This window comes from Marmota marmota, unplaced genomic scaffold (assembly GCF_001458135.2).
Source record: "Marmota marmota marmota unplaced genomic scaffold, marMar, whole genome shotgun sequence".
NCBI lineage: Eukaryota > Metazoa > Chordata > Mammalia > Rodentia > Sciuridae > Marmota > Marmota marmota.
In genome coordinates, this window is record NW_026000153.1 from 15317742 (window position 1) to 15331913 (window position 14172).

The 14172-nt window shown below is 40.0% G+C and overlaps 1 protein-coding gene across 1 annotated transcript in view; it reads left to right on the plus strand.

Moving 5' to 3' along the window:
* Pou6f2 (POU class 6 homeobox 2) overlaps positions 1-14172 on the plus strand; it is a 365917-nt gene that overhangs the window by 336101 nt on the left and 15644 nt on the right. The window contains 1 exon segment of the mRNA XM_048786478.1: positions 3316-3522. Within this exon segment, the coding sequence (XP_048642435.1) occupies positions 3316-3522 (207 nt within the window).

Below are 14172 nucleotides of genomic sequence, written 5' to 3' on the forward strand. Positions count from 1 at the left end.
TATTTAATTGGGTTATTTGATTTTTTTGGAGTAAAGTTTTTTGATCTCTTTATATATTCTAGATATTAATCCTCTGTCACAAGAGTAACTAACAAAGATTTTCTCCCATTCTTTGGGTTCTTTCTTCACATTCCTAATTATTTCCTTTGCATTGCAGAAAACTTTTCAATTTGATGTCATTCCATTTATTAACTCTCACCAAAAACACTAGTTTAAAATACAACCTCTACTAGTAAAACAGACAACTTTTTATGAATATGGAATCTCAGACCTTTGCCACCTGGGCATCTCTCAACTCTTTGTTGCAATCTTTGTGAAATCAAAGTCCATAGAGGAATTCTGATCAGATATGTAGAGATGTTAACAGGCATCAGAGCCAGCCTAAGCAAAATAGACTCATCAGGACATTTTTAGACAATCCAGTGTGTGATCATCTCTACCCTTCAATGAAAGAAAGCAAATTAAAACCAGCATATTGTGATACAATAGAGAATGTGACAAAACTCCCCACAATGCACTGCCAAGTTTTTGGCATGCTGACATGGTGATCCTAACATCCCTGAAATGGGGAGAAAAATGATAAATGCATAACTTCAACAAGGTTTTCTGACTCTCAACCCTCCGGCCCCTGCCCTTCACCTCACAGGCAAACTCCCTTTATTAAAGGGCTCCTTCAGTCAGGCCATTACAGATTCCTCTGGCTCTGACACTACTGTTGTCCCATCCTTGATACATGATGCTAACGCCTAGGAAAAAAAGAGAGGAGAGGTGGAAAGGACATAAGTGGCACATGTTTTAGTGATGTCGCAGCTCAGGGTTGGGAAGTGAGGCTGTACTTAGAGGAGAGGCTGGTGAGTCGTTTGCATTTGCCTTTCTGCCTCTCCTTTCACCCAGAAAGCGCATCTCGTTACCACGGAGGCAGCACAGACTCCTGTCAATCATCCCGGGGCAGAATGCTTCTCTTTTCATCACAGTGTGTTCTGTAACTGTCATGTGCTCTGCCTCACTCTGAGGCATTCTCTCGGGCTACTTACTCCCACAGACTCCTAAACACACTGACATCCTGCCTAAAATAGAACCCACCGACTCTGCCTCATAAATGCATCCAGCATTCACAGGCTTTCAGCTCAGGCCAATCAGATGGAGCAGGTCTGAGAAGGCCTAAAACACTGGGGACAGCCAGAGTGGGTGGGTCATTGGCTGAGTTTCCTCTGTACATGCATGGAAAGGGGAGTTATCCAAAGTAGCTTGGGACAGGAGGTTGGTTCCCTAGGCCTTTCTTACATCACCTGTGGGGGTCACAGGAATTAATCTTTGAATCCTGGGAAGCTTAATGCAAGACCACTCATCAATAAAGTACTTATGTGCTGTGATCTATTGATGTGGACTACTCCTGACCTTGCTTGCAGTGGGGTCGTGTTTGTGGCTGATGCTGCTGTATGGACATGGAAGCTTTTCTGGGGGAGACTGCAGGCCTGGAAACTCCCTTAGGGATGACTGAACAATCTTGGAGTAATTACTGTAGCTTTATCAGTGTCCATTGACAACTGCCATTGATACTTGATATTCGTACAGCTCCTCCATTAGAACCATCCCTCAGGGGCTTCTGTAGTGGAAGCAATGGCCAGGTGAGGAGGGGGCTTTCTCTGACATGACCTATCCTCCAATAATGTGGTCTTGCAGTTCTCCTGTGGTTCTGGGTTGCATTTGGAGATCTAGTGGTAGCTGATTCTAAAAACTATTCATTGAGGAGTTGTTTACTGAGAAACTACCTTCAAAGCCCTGTGCAGGTGCTATGGGGGTAGGAAATAATATTACTTATAAACCCAGTTCACAAGCAGATAATCACCTAGAGAGAAATTGCAATCAGGATGTGAACACTGTCGCAAAGCTGGTATCTCCAGGTGATGGGGGACCCAAGAAGCAAAGGTCAAAGCAATTATTTGGGGGCCAGCCACACCCAGATTCCAGTTCTACCTGTCACCTACAAACTCCATTAAGTGGCTTTGTGGAGTTCCTTTTCCTCCCTATACCTCTATGTCTTATCTATGAAGTAAAGGCATAACCAATACCCACTTCATAGAATTGTCCGAAGAATACAGAATGAAATGAAATCATACATGTGAAAGCACTCTCTGAGGCATTATTATGACTATGTCTTGGTGACCCACAGGCCAGGTCACCATGCGTCACAATTGAGAAGCAATCTTTGACAATGACCCACAAAACAGAACTGCCTAACCATCCTGCATATGATATGTGCAGGGAAAAAAAAAACCATCTGCATAACAAGCCCCCAAGACTGCCCTTAGAAAAGTCCACCATATTTGGAAACACATCATAGTTTGGTTTTTACAGATTAAACCTCTTCTTAACAATGTATGGGTAAGGTCTTTATTTCTGTGGACACATTGGACATTTGCTGCTCCCTTCCGTGGTGCCTTCCTTCCTTCCACAGCAATTGGATCCAGCAGGCCCTTCCCAAAGTCAGTCCCCTTTATTTACTGCCTGAAGCCACAGGCAGATGCAAAGGAAAACCTGTCCCGTCACCTTCACAGAGGCCCAAATCGCCAAACTTTAGCTCCCCTACTTGTTTAAAATGCATCATTTAAAATGCATGTTTTTTTCTGATTTCACCCTCTCAGAGTCCCTTCATCTCTAAGAATTTCAAACATTTATTTATGATCTTGATTTTCTCAAGCCTTCAAAAAGCTTAGGTCTATTGGCAAATGTGACATGGCTGGTAGGTGGCATAGCCGGGAGGGCAATCTTGTTCGCCTGTCTCCAGAGCCTGAGCTCTCCACCACCATGAGCACCAGGATGCCTGAAGCCCCACATCCTGCTGGCAGGAAGTAGACCCCAGCATTGAGAGAGAGAGAGGGCAGAGGAAAGGATGTCAGGAGCAGCCTGTGGAAGGGGAGCCCCAGAGGTCAGGACAAGTGGGGCCCTTGTGGGGAAGAGATGTAGTCCTCCAGGGGGCCAAGGCTTTGACTGCTGGGAAACCATCCTCTTCCTGGTTCTGAGAGAAAGCCGATGTCTGTACTGTCCTGGAAGAAATTGCATGTTTATGCATTTATCATTGCTTTGATTTTAATTTTAAATAAGATACATTTCCCTTCCTGTGGTGAATGCAGTCTATGTGGAATTATCTCTTCTTAACTCATTCCCTGCTACTTTTTTTTTTCACAACTCCATACCCTTCTGACCTACTCCTGGAAACCATCTTACAAGGCCCAGGGTACCATGTGGTCTTTGGTTGTATGTGCAGACCCTAAATTGAGCCAAGCTCCTCACATGTGGGTTTATCTTTTACAGATTATTGGGACCATTCCACTGATGCCTAATCCAGGGCCATCAAGCCAAGCAGCAAGTGGCACTCAGGGCCTTCAAGTACAGCCTATCACCCCCCAGCTCCTGACAAATGCCCAGGGCCAGATCATCGCCACAGTCATCGGGAACCAGATCCTGCCTGTGATCAACACCCAGGGCATCACGCTCTCCCCAATAAAACCAGGCCAGCAGGTAAAGTTCCCACACCAAACTTGTCATTCCTACCAGACACCTCTCTTTACCCCACCTTCTCTGTTTTGGTATCAATGAAAAGTAATTCTTTAATTACTAAATATTTAACCTCACTAACCCTAACATACCAATACTTTAAAAGTAACACACAACTTTATTTCTCATTCTTAGAATGTAGTAAATAACTAAATTGCTCTCTAATATAAAAAATGGGAATATATAAATTATAAACAGACAGTGGCCTAAAAATCCACTGAGATGTATTTTATTCATCTATATCTAATTTTCAGACATTCTTAAATGAAGTAAAAAAGAAACCAAGAGTGTTTACACTTTAACTGGAAATGAATAAAATTAAACAAGAGCACCCAAGTTGATGCTGGGATTACCGCCTTCGAATGAGGGAATGAAAAGTAGGAAGTTGGGTTTGGTTGATTTTACTAAAACCATGATGAATCAGTTCATATTGTCATTAAATATCAATTGAGCACTGCCTGTGTATTTATGCTAGAGGCTCGGCATACAGCGCTGAAGAAGATAAACACAGTTCCTGGCCTCATGGAGTTCCTGGCTAATTGGTTCTACTATTTTTTTTTTAATAACCTACTACATAGTAGTAGGCCCCTGATAAATTCTAAGAAACAGAGACCCTCAAAAAATGATTTCTGCTATTAAGGAACTCATAATTTTGTAGAGGACACAAACACACACACACACACACACACACACACATACCTTATTGTGCAGCAAAGCAGAGAATAACCTATAACAGGTCAGTTATGACCACAGAGATGGTAGTGACCAACTTAGACCACGGAGTTTTAAGTCCTCCCAGAGAAAATTATTTGGGAACCACTGGGCAAGAGTTAGCCAGGCAAATGAAGGGTTAACAGCATTCCAGGCAGAGAGAGTAGCAGGCACAAAGGTAGGGCAAGAGGGCAGGATGTTGAGAAGCAGGAGGAAGGTTCCGGTGATTGGAGCATAGGGACAGTCCTGGATGGGCTTTGTCCTCTGGGTGATCCTGAACATGTTACATGTCCTCTTGGTGGCCCAGTTTCCTTGTCTGTGAGATGGAGATATACCAGCACCTACCTCACAGGGTACTTATGAAGGTGAAATGGTTCACATATACGAAGGGGTTAGAATAATACCTGGCCAGAGCAAGCACTAATTTAGTTGTGATGTTGGTGATGACTGTGAACATAAGGTTTACCCTGCAGTCTTAGGACTCTATAACAGACATTGAAAAGGGAGATTGGAATGCTCAGCTTTATTTTCTTTTCCAGGAAAACAACTCTGATAGCATTATGAAGGTTAAAGTGATGAAACTTCTATTGTAAACAAGCCCTTGAGGAGATGATAGTAAAACACAAGCAAGAATTATTGAGAGTGGGTACTAGACAGCTGAAAATAAGTCTGGGATCATACAAGAGCTCAGGACAGAAGAGCCAGATCCAAGAGTCATGAGTACATTTGTTGTAGTTGAAAATAAATGAAACATCAGAGAAAGCTTGAGGAGCAAGGGAAGGAGGCAGAGCCATACATCATCTTAGGAACACCAGCTCTTAAGGGATAGAAGAAAAAGGAGGAGAGAAGCTATGGTACAATAAGTCGGAGAGGATCCTGGAGCACTGTGATCTAGCATGCTAGAGTTTCAAAAAAGTAGCACATGGATAAGTATTAAATGCTGCATAGCAGGAATCAGGTACAGCAAAAAAAAAAGAGCAATCACTCTTTCTCTGTTATATTGTTTGAAAGTGTGGGTCTTCTCTATTTTAAACACTTGAAACAAGTAGTCTGTTTAATGGGCAAGTCAAGAAATAAGAGATGGGCAAAGCTAAGACCCAAATATAAAATTGGAGGGTACACTATCAAAAGAAAGATGGCAGAAGGGAATGTTGGACACCAGCAGCAAGTGCGTGGCCAAGCAGATGCCTTTATGTGTTGTTGGGAAACTGAATAATACAAAGCAGTTGGCAAGGAAGTAAATTACAAAGGAAAGGGAGGGTGAATGCCACAATATCAGAATTCAACTACAACAATACAGAAAAATCCTCCCAGAGTCCCCAGCCATTGTCTCCATTTGGCGTCTGATCTAACTACAAAAAGAGTCCATTCTTGGTGGCACTCAGAGGCTATGAAAGGAAAATACATTTGCTTGTTCAATTAATATTTAAAATCCTGTTTAATAAAAATATTTATGGACTGCCTACCATGTGTCAGGCACTGAACCAGGAAGTTCAGCTATGTCGGTGAGCAAGGCAAAAGGAGTCCTTCCCTCAGGGAGTTTAACAGTCTAGCAAGAGAGATGCACATTCATTAAAGACTTATAGAAATACCTACCTAAGGTCTGCAGCTAGTGTTCTGAGGATATCAACACAGGAAAAACAGAGTCAGGTCTGAATACACTTCCTGGACACAGCCTCTAGGTTAGGGATACAGCAGTCCCAGGCACCACCTCTTCCTCTTTCCCTAGATCCCATGCAGTGAAGCAGTCTCCACCAAACTGCCATTAAGGATTTTTCCTCCCTGTGTCTCTCAGATGACTAATTTCTTTGACAATCTACAAAGGTCCATTTGATTTCCTACCTTCTACTTGTTCCCCAAGTAAGGCCAGATTCTCTATTTCTCATGGCCTTTTAAGCCTAGTTCTACCTCGTCCAAATATGTTCATAATTATCTGTAGGAAGAAAAATGAGGAGATCTGCCTCTTTTCATAAAGTATGCTAAAAGTTATTTCTGTCAGCAAAGCCAAGTTGTAAATTGCCAAAAAGGTGATGAATTAGTTAGAAATCATTAACATTTAATATAAAATAGCTCTCACTCTCACCTTGAATTTCAAAGGTGGCTGTGTGGGTGATAGACTACTGCTGTTACATAAAATTTCAGCTCCATATTTGAGGCATTATAATTTTTGCTCTAGGAGAAGGGCCTGAACAAGAAATGGTGCCACTCCTTCACTTCTTGCCCACGGTAGCCATCAGTAACCCATGTCCACTGTTTCTCTCATGAGCCCAGACACACCTCCAGGGCCTTCTCACACTGTGCCTGTGAGCCCTTAGAATGAAAACTTGTCACTATGGAGGGAATCAATGATCCTCTGTAGGTCTAACTACCACCTTTACCTGTCCTCTTCACTGCAGTATCAGAAATTTCGCAACTGGGGAAAAAAAAACGGCCACCTTCTTCTGGATATACCTTGCAAATCCAATTCGCATCAGCCACAATGTCTAAACAGTGGATTCCCTCTCATATATGTGCATGCACAATGAGAGAACACATGAGCATAGCGGAAAAGAGAGATGTGGGAAACACCTTCAATTCCCAAGTCACAGCAGGCACCAAGAGGTCTCTTGTTCTAATTAAATCAGAGGGCTAACCTAGTAGCAGAACAACCAAGGAACCAATGGTAAATCTGATCAGAAATATCAAGGAAATGATGAAAATAATGAATGGCTTCATTTCTTGTCATCGGCTCTGGTTGAAACACTTTAGAACATAAGAAAAGTTAATGAGTTGGATGAATCAACAGATATGCAAGTCTGAGTTCAAGGCTGAGTCAAAGGATCATAAAATTCTCAGAGTCAAAAAGTTCAAGGCTCAGAACCAGACATATAAGGATATATATTTTAATTTTTTTCTTTAAGTTTTACCCTTTAACTTGAAGAAATATCATACGGACAAACTCTTTAAAAGAAAGGATTTCTATCATCCAGTGGAGAAGTTTCTCAATTTATTTTTTCAAGTGATTTATGACAAATCTCACAGAGCATAGTACTGACAGTAAAATAAGTCATAAATTATAGGAGCAGAGAGTCCCCTAACCCGTACTCAGAAGGAAGTCCACTTTCACAGAGTGAATCATAGGACTGAAAGACCAATTGACCTGAAAGGATTCATTTTAATTTTAAAAAATAATAATTGCATCCTTAATTTGTTTTACATCTGCTTATCATTAACTAAAGGGGCCTGAATAAAATCTAAGAATGGAGGATCTATCACTATTGATGATTTATTTCTCTGGTGATAGACAAAGAAAAACCTGCAGTTATTGTCCGAAATACAAACAGTATTTTTTAAAAAAATACATCAGAATCCAGAATCCCCAGATGAATATAGCTTCCACAGTGTCATATCAGAGATGCTTGGTGAACAACACAAGGAGACAAAAGCCAGAAAAGGACTAGGTGGAAAAAGAATAAAAATCTATGCACATAGAAAAATTACTTAATATGAAAATATTTAGTGGAGCTCGAAAGTAACCTTTTATTCTACATTCTTGACGCTTATGACAACAGACCTAAAGAAAGAGATGGATTCCAGTTCCCTGGCTTATTTTCCCCCTGATTGTCCTCTGACTGTGAACTAATAGTTTCTTCATAAGTCATACAGACCCCCATTTTTGTGCATATTTCTTCTTCCTTTGAATAAATATTAACAAAAGTTAAGGGGAGATTTTAGGATCATGAAGAGGTAAAAATATTTGAAAGAAAAATATAAGTTGGAAAATCATAGCATTGAAATTTACTTTTCAAAAATTAAATACCATAGCTATAATTCTTGGAAATCACCATCCATGAAGACCTTCAATTTTTCTTCAAAAAGTTAATCTTGGTGTTCATAGAAAGCCAATGGAAAGTGGCTTGTTTAAATTAATTCTCTTAAAATGCTGTGTGATTATCCAAATCCATCATTTTGTTTCCAAGTAAATGCAAAAATGTACTCATCTATCAGTTTTTAAAAATCAGCCTCCTTCCCCAGTCCTGGTTTAAGTTACTGTCTCCCAATTTTTTTTCTTGGAGCCACCCACAAAAGACATAAATGAGGCATTTCCATCCACAAGTGATCTAAAATGGTACAGGGGTTTCCCTTCGTAGTGATCCCAAAACAAAGCAGCCTTTTGACCTTCCTGCCAGGTATTTCAACATCTCACCTCTTTGGTTTCACCTTGTCTGTTTCAAGTTCAGCTGACAATGGCTCATGCTTTCTTTATATTCTGTGCCCCAAGAATGTCCTCTCACCTTCCCTGACTGGCAAAATCCTGATCATTCATCCTTTGCAATCTGGATCCACTGTCAGGAATCCCTCCTCTGGGCAGCTTCCCTGTGTTTCTCCCTTCTCCCTGCTTTCCTTCATGCTCCATTCAACAGACTGTTCCATCATTCAAAGTCTACATCTAAAAGGTGGAGACCAGTCAATTATGTTTCATTTAATTGCTTCTGAATTGTCACATTTCACTGTGACAGTGAAATGGCTCCAGCATCCTGGAGCCATGCTTCCAGAGACACCCAGCCCAGGCACTCTGTGTCTTTCCACTGTCTTCTGTTGTTTGCCAATGTGTCCCAGATTAGTGCTTGCAGGAGAGATTTGGAAGGACTTCCATGCAGTACTGTCTTCTCTGTCTCTTTCTCATACTTCATCCCCTTCCTCTTTCCACACTCTCCCACTTCATTATCTCAGCTTCCTTTAATCCCTAATGTTCTGCTCTGCACTAGAACCTAATTTCCATTCTGTCATGTGTCCTTGTTGTATGTTCCATGCTTATCTATTTAATGCCTTGGTCATCCCTGTCTGTTTGGGGGCATCTCCATTAAGTCCTACTCTCATTCTTCTTCTCCTCACTACCTCACATCCTCACAGTGCCTGACTTTGAGGGACACTGCTTTCCTCTCTTTTTCTTGAGGCCATTGGCATTTCTTTCTTTCTTTTTTTAAGAGAGAGAGAAAGAGAGAAATTTTTAATATTTATTTTTTAGTTTTCGGTGGACACAACATCTTTATTTTATTTTTATGTGGTGCTGAGGATGGAACCCAGCGCCGCGTGCATGCCAGGCGAGCATGCTACCGATTGAGCCACATCCACATCCCAGAAATTGGCATTTCTGACCTACTTACTACACCATCATCTCCAGATAGTAGGTACATGCACTGGAAACTTCTATGTGGGGCTCTTCTTCCCATTTAATGTTAAGTACACAGTTCAGAGTCATGGAATAGAGCTAGAAGGAATAAATTTTCAAAATGCTACAAAACAGCTTCCTCTTTACTGTTTTAAACTTCCCACAAATATAGCTGAAATCTCCCCTGGTATCATGTTCCAGGCCCCAAAAATTGTTCAAGGAAGAGTATCCCCTGTCAACTTCAAATCATTCAGCAAATTTAATACCTACACTCTTATCCTGCTTGCAGATGAGCAAACTTCTCAGTAAGACTCAGGAATTCATTATATCCTCCAACTTAGTAAAGGTTTTTACTGTATCTGGGTTCTGGCTTCTCTTGTCTAGACATAATAAATCCACTCTCTTTAGCTTTTATCCAAGAGAAGCTCCTTCCAAAACCTGTGTGGTCCCCCAACCACCAGCAGCAGCAGAACCATAGAAGTAGAAGAAATGCAAATTGTTAAAAATACAAATTCTTTGACCCCACCTCTGACCTAAACCCCAAACTGAAACTCTAGGGATGGGATGCAGTGATCTGTTTTTTCACAATCCTCCAGGTGATTCTGATGAAGCTAAATATTGAAGCCACTGATTTAGTTTCTCTTGAAGCTGTTCTAAGATGTGCATCACTCAAATAAATGCCAGCCTGTGCAGGGAGAGAACAGGAGTCCCAGTACCTTTGCCAAATGCCCTGGCTGTGGAACCTCTCAGGGCTGTTTATTGCATCCATTGTACCACACGGAGGGTTCCACCTCCACTTCATCCCAACTCCCTGGCATAGTTGTACAAGGCAAGACATCCTCCTTTTTGCCTTTGCAGGTTTAGAAAGGTTTTCTTCCCCAAATGTATTTCTCTATATTTAATCCCATTTGAATTTTACTATCTATAGGCATTCCCTTTCCCAATTTATCTAGCACATTCTGCATTTTATTCCATTTTCCAAGACACTTGGTACACCCACTTATTTTTATATCAATCAGAAGTTTAATTGGAAGGTGATTTATTCCAGAAACTAAAACATTATTAAGGATATACTGCATTGCACACGGAAGATACACGGGGAGCAGTGGCACAGAAAATCAAGAAAGCCTTTCCTGTGTGCTATTTCAATCTCTTTTTATTGAATACATGAAACACCCTGGCAGTGCCAACCAACACAAACAAACCAACAGAGCCAGCCTGTGAGAGCCAGTGGGAAGCATAAAGCTTTTCAACCTCTGAGTCTTGTCCTCCCTGTCTGTCATTCCATGTGTGGGATGGACATCTTCCCTCCTCTGGCTAACGAGAACTGTCCCTTCCCTGTCCTTGTGTGCTGGCTCCCCATGCCCCTGCCTATTTGCACCTGGTTCCACAGCTCAAAAAAGGGCAAGAAAGTTATTATGTGAACTCAGACCCAGGCAAACTCCGGCTCCTTCGGCAGTCTAATGGGTGTAGTGAGTAAATAGAAAATATGGTGGTATAAAAAGGATACAGTGATGAGAAAAAGAAATTGGAGTACTACAGAAAACCACAATTAATTATATTGGGTAAAGGACAATCTGTAGGCAACTCCATCTGAGATGTGTCCCCAGATAACACTAAAAATCCTAATAAATTTTTGGACTATCCTCTAGCCACCTGAGAGTGTCATGTTTTCTTAATAATAAGAATTTTTAAATACCTTTGGACATGTAGAGAATACTTTTTAAAAAGTATTCAAGCTATAAAAATACTTTAAATTTTATATTAGGAAAAAAAGCAAGCAAGCTGTGTTCAAATGGTTACATCATGATGATCTACACTAGGGATGATCAACTCTAAAGGGTAGCTCACCAAGATTCATCTGTTTGAACCCATCTCATTTTTTGCCACACTTCCCAAAAAGAGCTTCCTGCCATTTTCCAGATTTGTATCCTTTCATCTCCGATGACAGACCCAAATTGAGAGCAGCAAGGCATGGTAGCTTTTGAGTCAGACTTACCCAGATTCATATTAGCTATGTTGTCCCAAGTAAGTCATTTCATCTTTTTAAATCTCTGTTCCTCTTCTATAACAACATCACCAGCACCTAAAAAGAGGGTTATTGACAAGATTAAAAATAATATATGTGGGCTGGGGCTGTGGCTCAGTGGCAGAGCGCTTGACTAGCATGCATGAAGCACTGGATTTGATCCTCAGCACCACATAAAAATAAACAAATAAAGTAAAAGCATTCTGTCCATCTACAACTACAAAAAAAACTTTTTAAATATGTATGTAAGAATATAGAGAAAGCAACCAATAAATGGTACCCATAGATGTGGTCTTTCAAGATTAAGTCAATGTAACAAAAGAACTGCCTTTATAGAATCTTCTAAGTTTCCCCGTAGGATGGAAAAGGAATAAGCTTTTCCTTCATGCCTCTTGTTATTCCCAACTTCCTGAATTTTCTTTTGGCAAACAATTTCAATGTTTGTGGCCAGTTATGTTTTAGGATTTATTCATCTGTTTCTTTTGCCAATAATTATGCAAAACAAGTATACGTGATTTTCACAATTGTCAGTATCTGAAACATAATTAAATAACATCTTTTTCATGATGCTTAAAGTCAGTAAAATTTTCATATTGAACCCCAGAGTTGTTTCATGAAATAATTTGAATCTCTGCTTTGTCTTCTTGTATTTGATAAATATGTTTTAAAGATAAAATGGCCAAAGAACACATCAAAATTACTAAGAATATGAAACACATAGTGCTGTGTTTCATATTTGAGGAACGAAAAGAAAAAGAAGTGATGCCTCAAACACTCCCTTTTTCTGAGGAAAGAAGTTGTGAGGGAGAGGACACCTCTGGGCTGATGTGGCAGGTACAGGAGGCCATTTGTCTGGACTTACAAGCATGTCTAGAATTAACAGACCATGTGTCTACACTGGCAACTGGCTCATTATGATGCTACTGCTAATATAACCTTCTTGATTCCTGGAAAGTAAGAACCGTTAAGAACTTTTATAGTTTCTCTCTGGGTTGTTGAACTCCAGAGAGAATTCAGGACCCCAGTGTCCTAAAAAGAAGTAATTATTTACTTTGGGAGGAAAAAGTATCTTTCTCACATTCTAAGAAATCTTAGATTACATTTTCCCTTTGGCTGTGTAAACATGAAACACATTCTTAATAGAACTATTTTATTTTCTTCTCAAATTTTTTCTCCTGTATAGCTTCATGCAGAAGCCCTAGCTTGCCTTAGTGACACCTAAGTGATATTTCAACCTAGCAATCTTTTTCCTTACTGAGTCATGTCTGGGGAAGAAATATTCAAATTGATTATTGTCTTATCCAGTACCTTGATGGTAGTTTACCATACCCAAAGCCAATAAAACATTGATAGAATGGTAAAACTGAAGACGACTTCATGATTAAGTAACTCAAACTGTAAACAGCTTTTGCCAAGTAATAGTCTTTAGAAGGACAACTCAATAGGTTAGAGGGGGTAGACTGACATGCAAATATCCATCACATTTTATGAAGTAAATTAAAAACAGATTTAATCTTTAATATGTATCCCTACAGTATAAAATTTACTGGATTCAATTGCTGATTATGTGCTCAGCAGATTGGCTAATTACCTTAGGCAGATGCTTTATGCATATTAATGTAGTTTCTTATGACTATCATGATCATCTTTGGTTCATAATGTAGCCTCCATTTATAGTAACTGAATACAATAAGGGTGTTCACTTGAAATGTAATTGCAGGCAATTCCATATGAGGGTGAGGCTGGTATTCTGGGAAGAACCCTGAACTATGGAGTGGGAGCTTGGACCAGTTGTTTGCTTATCGTAATCATAACAGGCACATCTGCAGCAGAGGAATAGCATATGAATTGGAGGAGTCACTATTAATCATTATCAAGGGGAAAAGAGAGGAAAAATAGCTCCTTAACCATATTTCCAAGGTATCCCCACACTAAAAATACTTGGAAGGTAAATGTTAATTTGATGGTTTAAAATACTGTAGAAAATTAAACAGATTGATGATCCCAAGAATTGGAGATGATGGGGAGCAACTAGAATTCTCCTGGATTGCTGGTAGAAATAGAAAATGGTACAACCACTTTGGAAATCAGTTTTGGAATTTCTTAGAATGTTTGCCATGCATTTACAATATGATCCAATAATTCCAATCATGGATATTTTTATAAATGAGTAAAAAATACAAGTATATACACAGGATTGAACATGAATGTTTATAACAGCTTTATTCATCATATCCCCATGCCTTAAAATGGAAGCAACCCAAATGCCTCCCCATGTAGAATGGATAAATGACATAACAATAAAAAATAATGAGCTGGTGATGCATCCAACAAAAAGATTGAAAACAGCAGGCCAAGCAAAAAAAGCCAGATCCACCAAGGGTGTAAACTCTATGCTTCCATTTCTGGAACCATGCCAAAAAATCAACTTACAGGGACCAAAAGCAAAGTAGTGGCTGTCTGAGCAGAAAGTTAGGGGGAATTGACTGCAAAGGACAAGGAGAACTTTGTGGAATGATAAGAAAGTTTTCTGTCTTGATTGTTGAGATTTCACAGGTACATTCATTTGACAAAACTCATGAAACTTGTGTTTGAAATGGGTGTATTTTATTATGTGTGAATTATATCTCAACGAAACTCAATGAAATAATGAGCACACACAGTGGGAAAGCAGTGATAAATGTGAAATTGAACCACCCAGGCTGGTTTTTAGATACAGAGA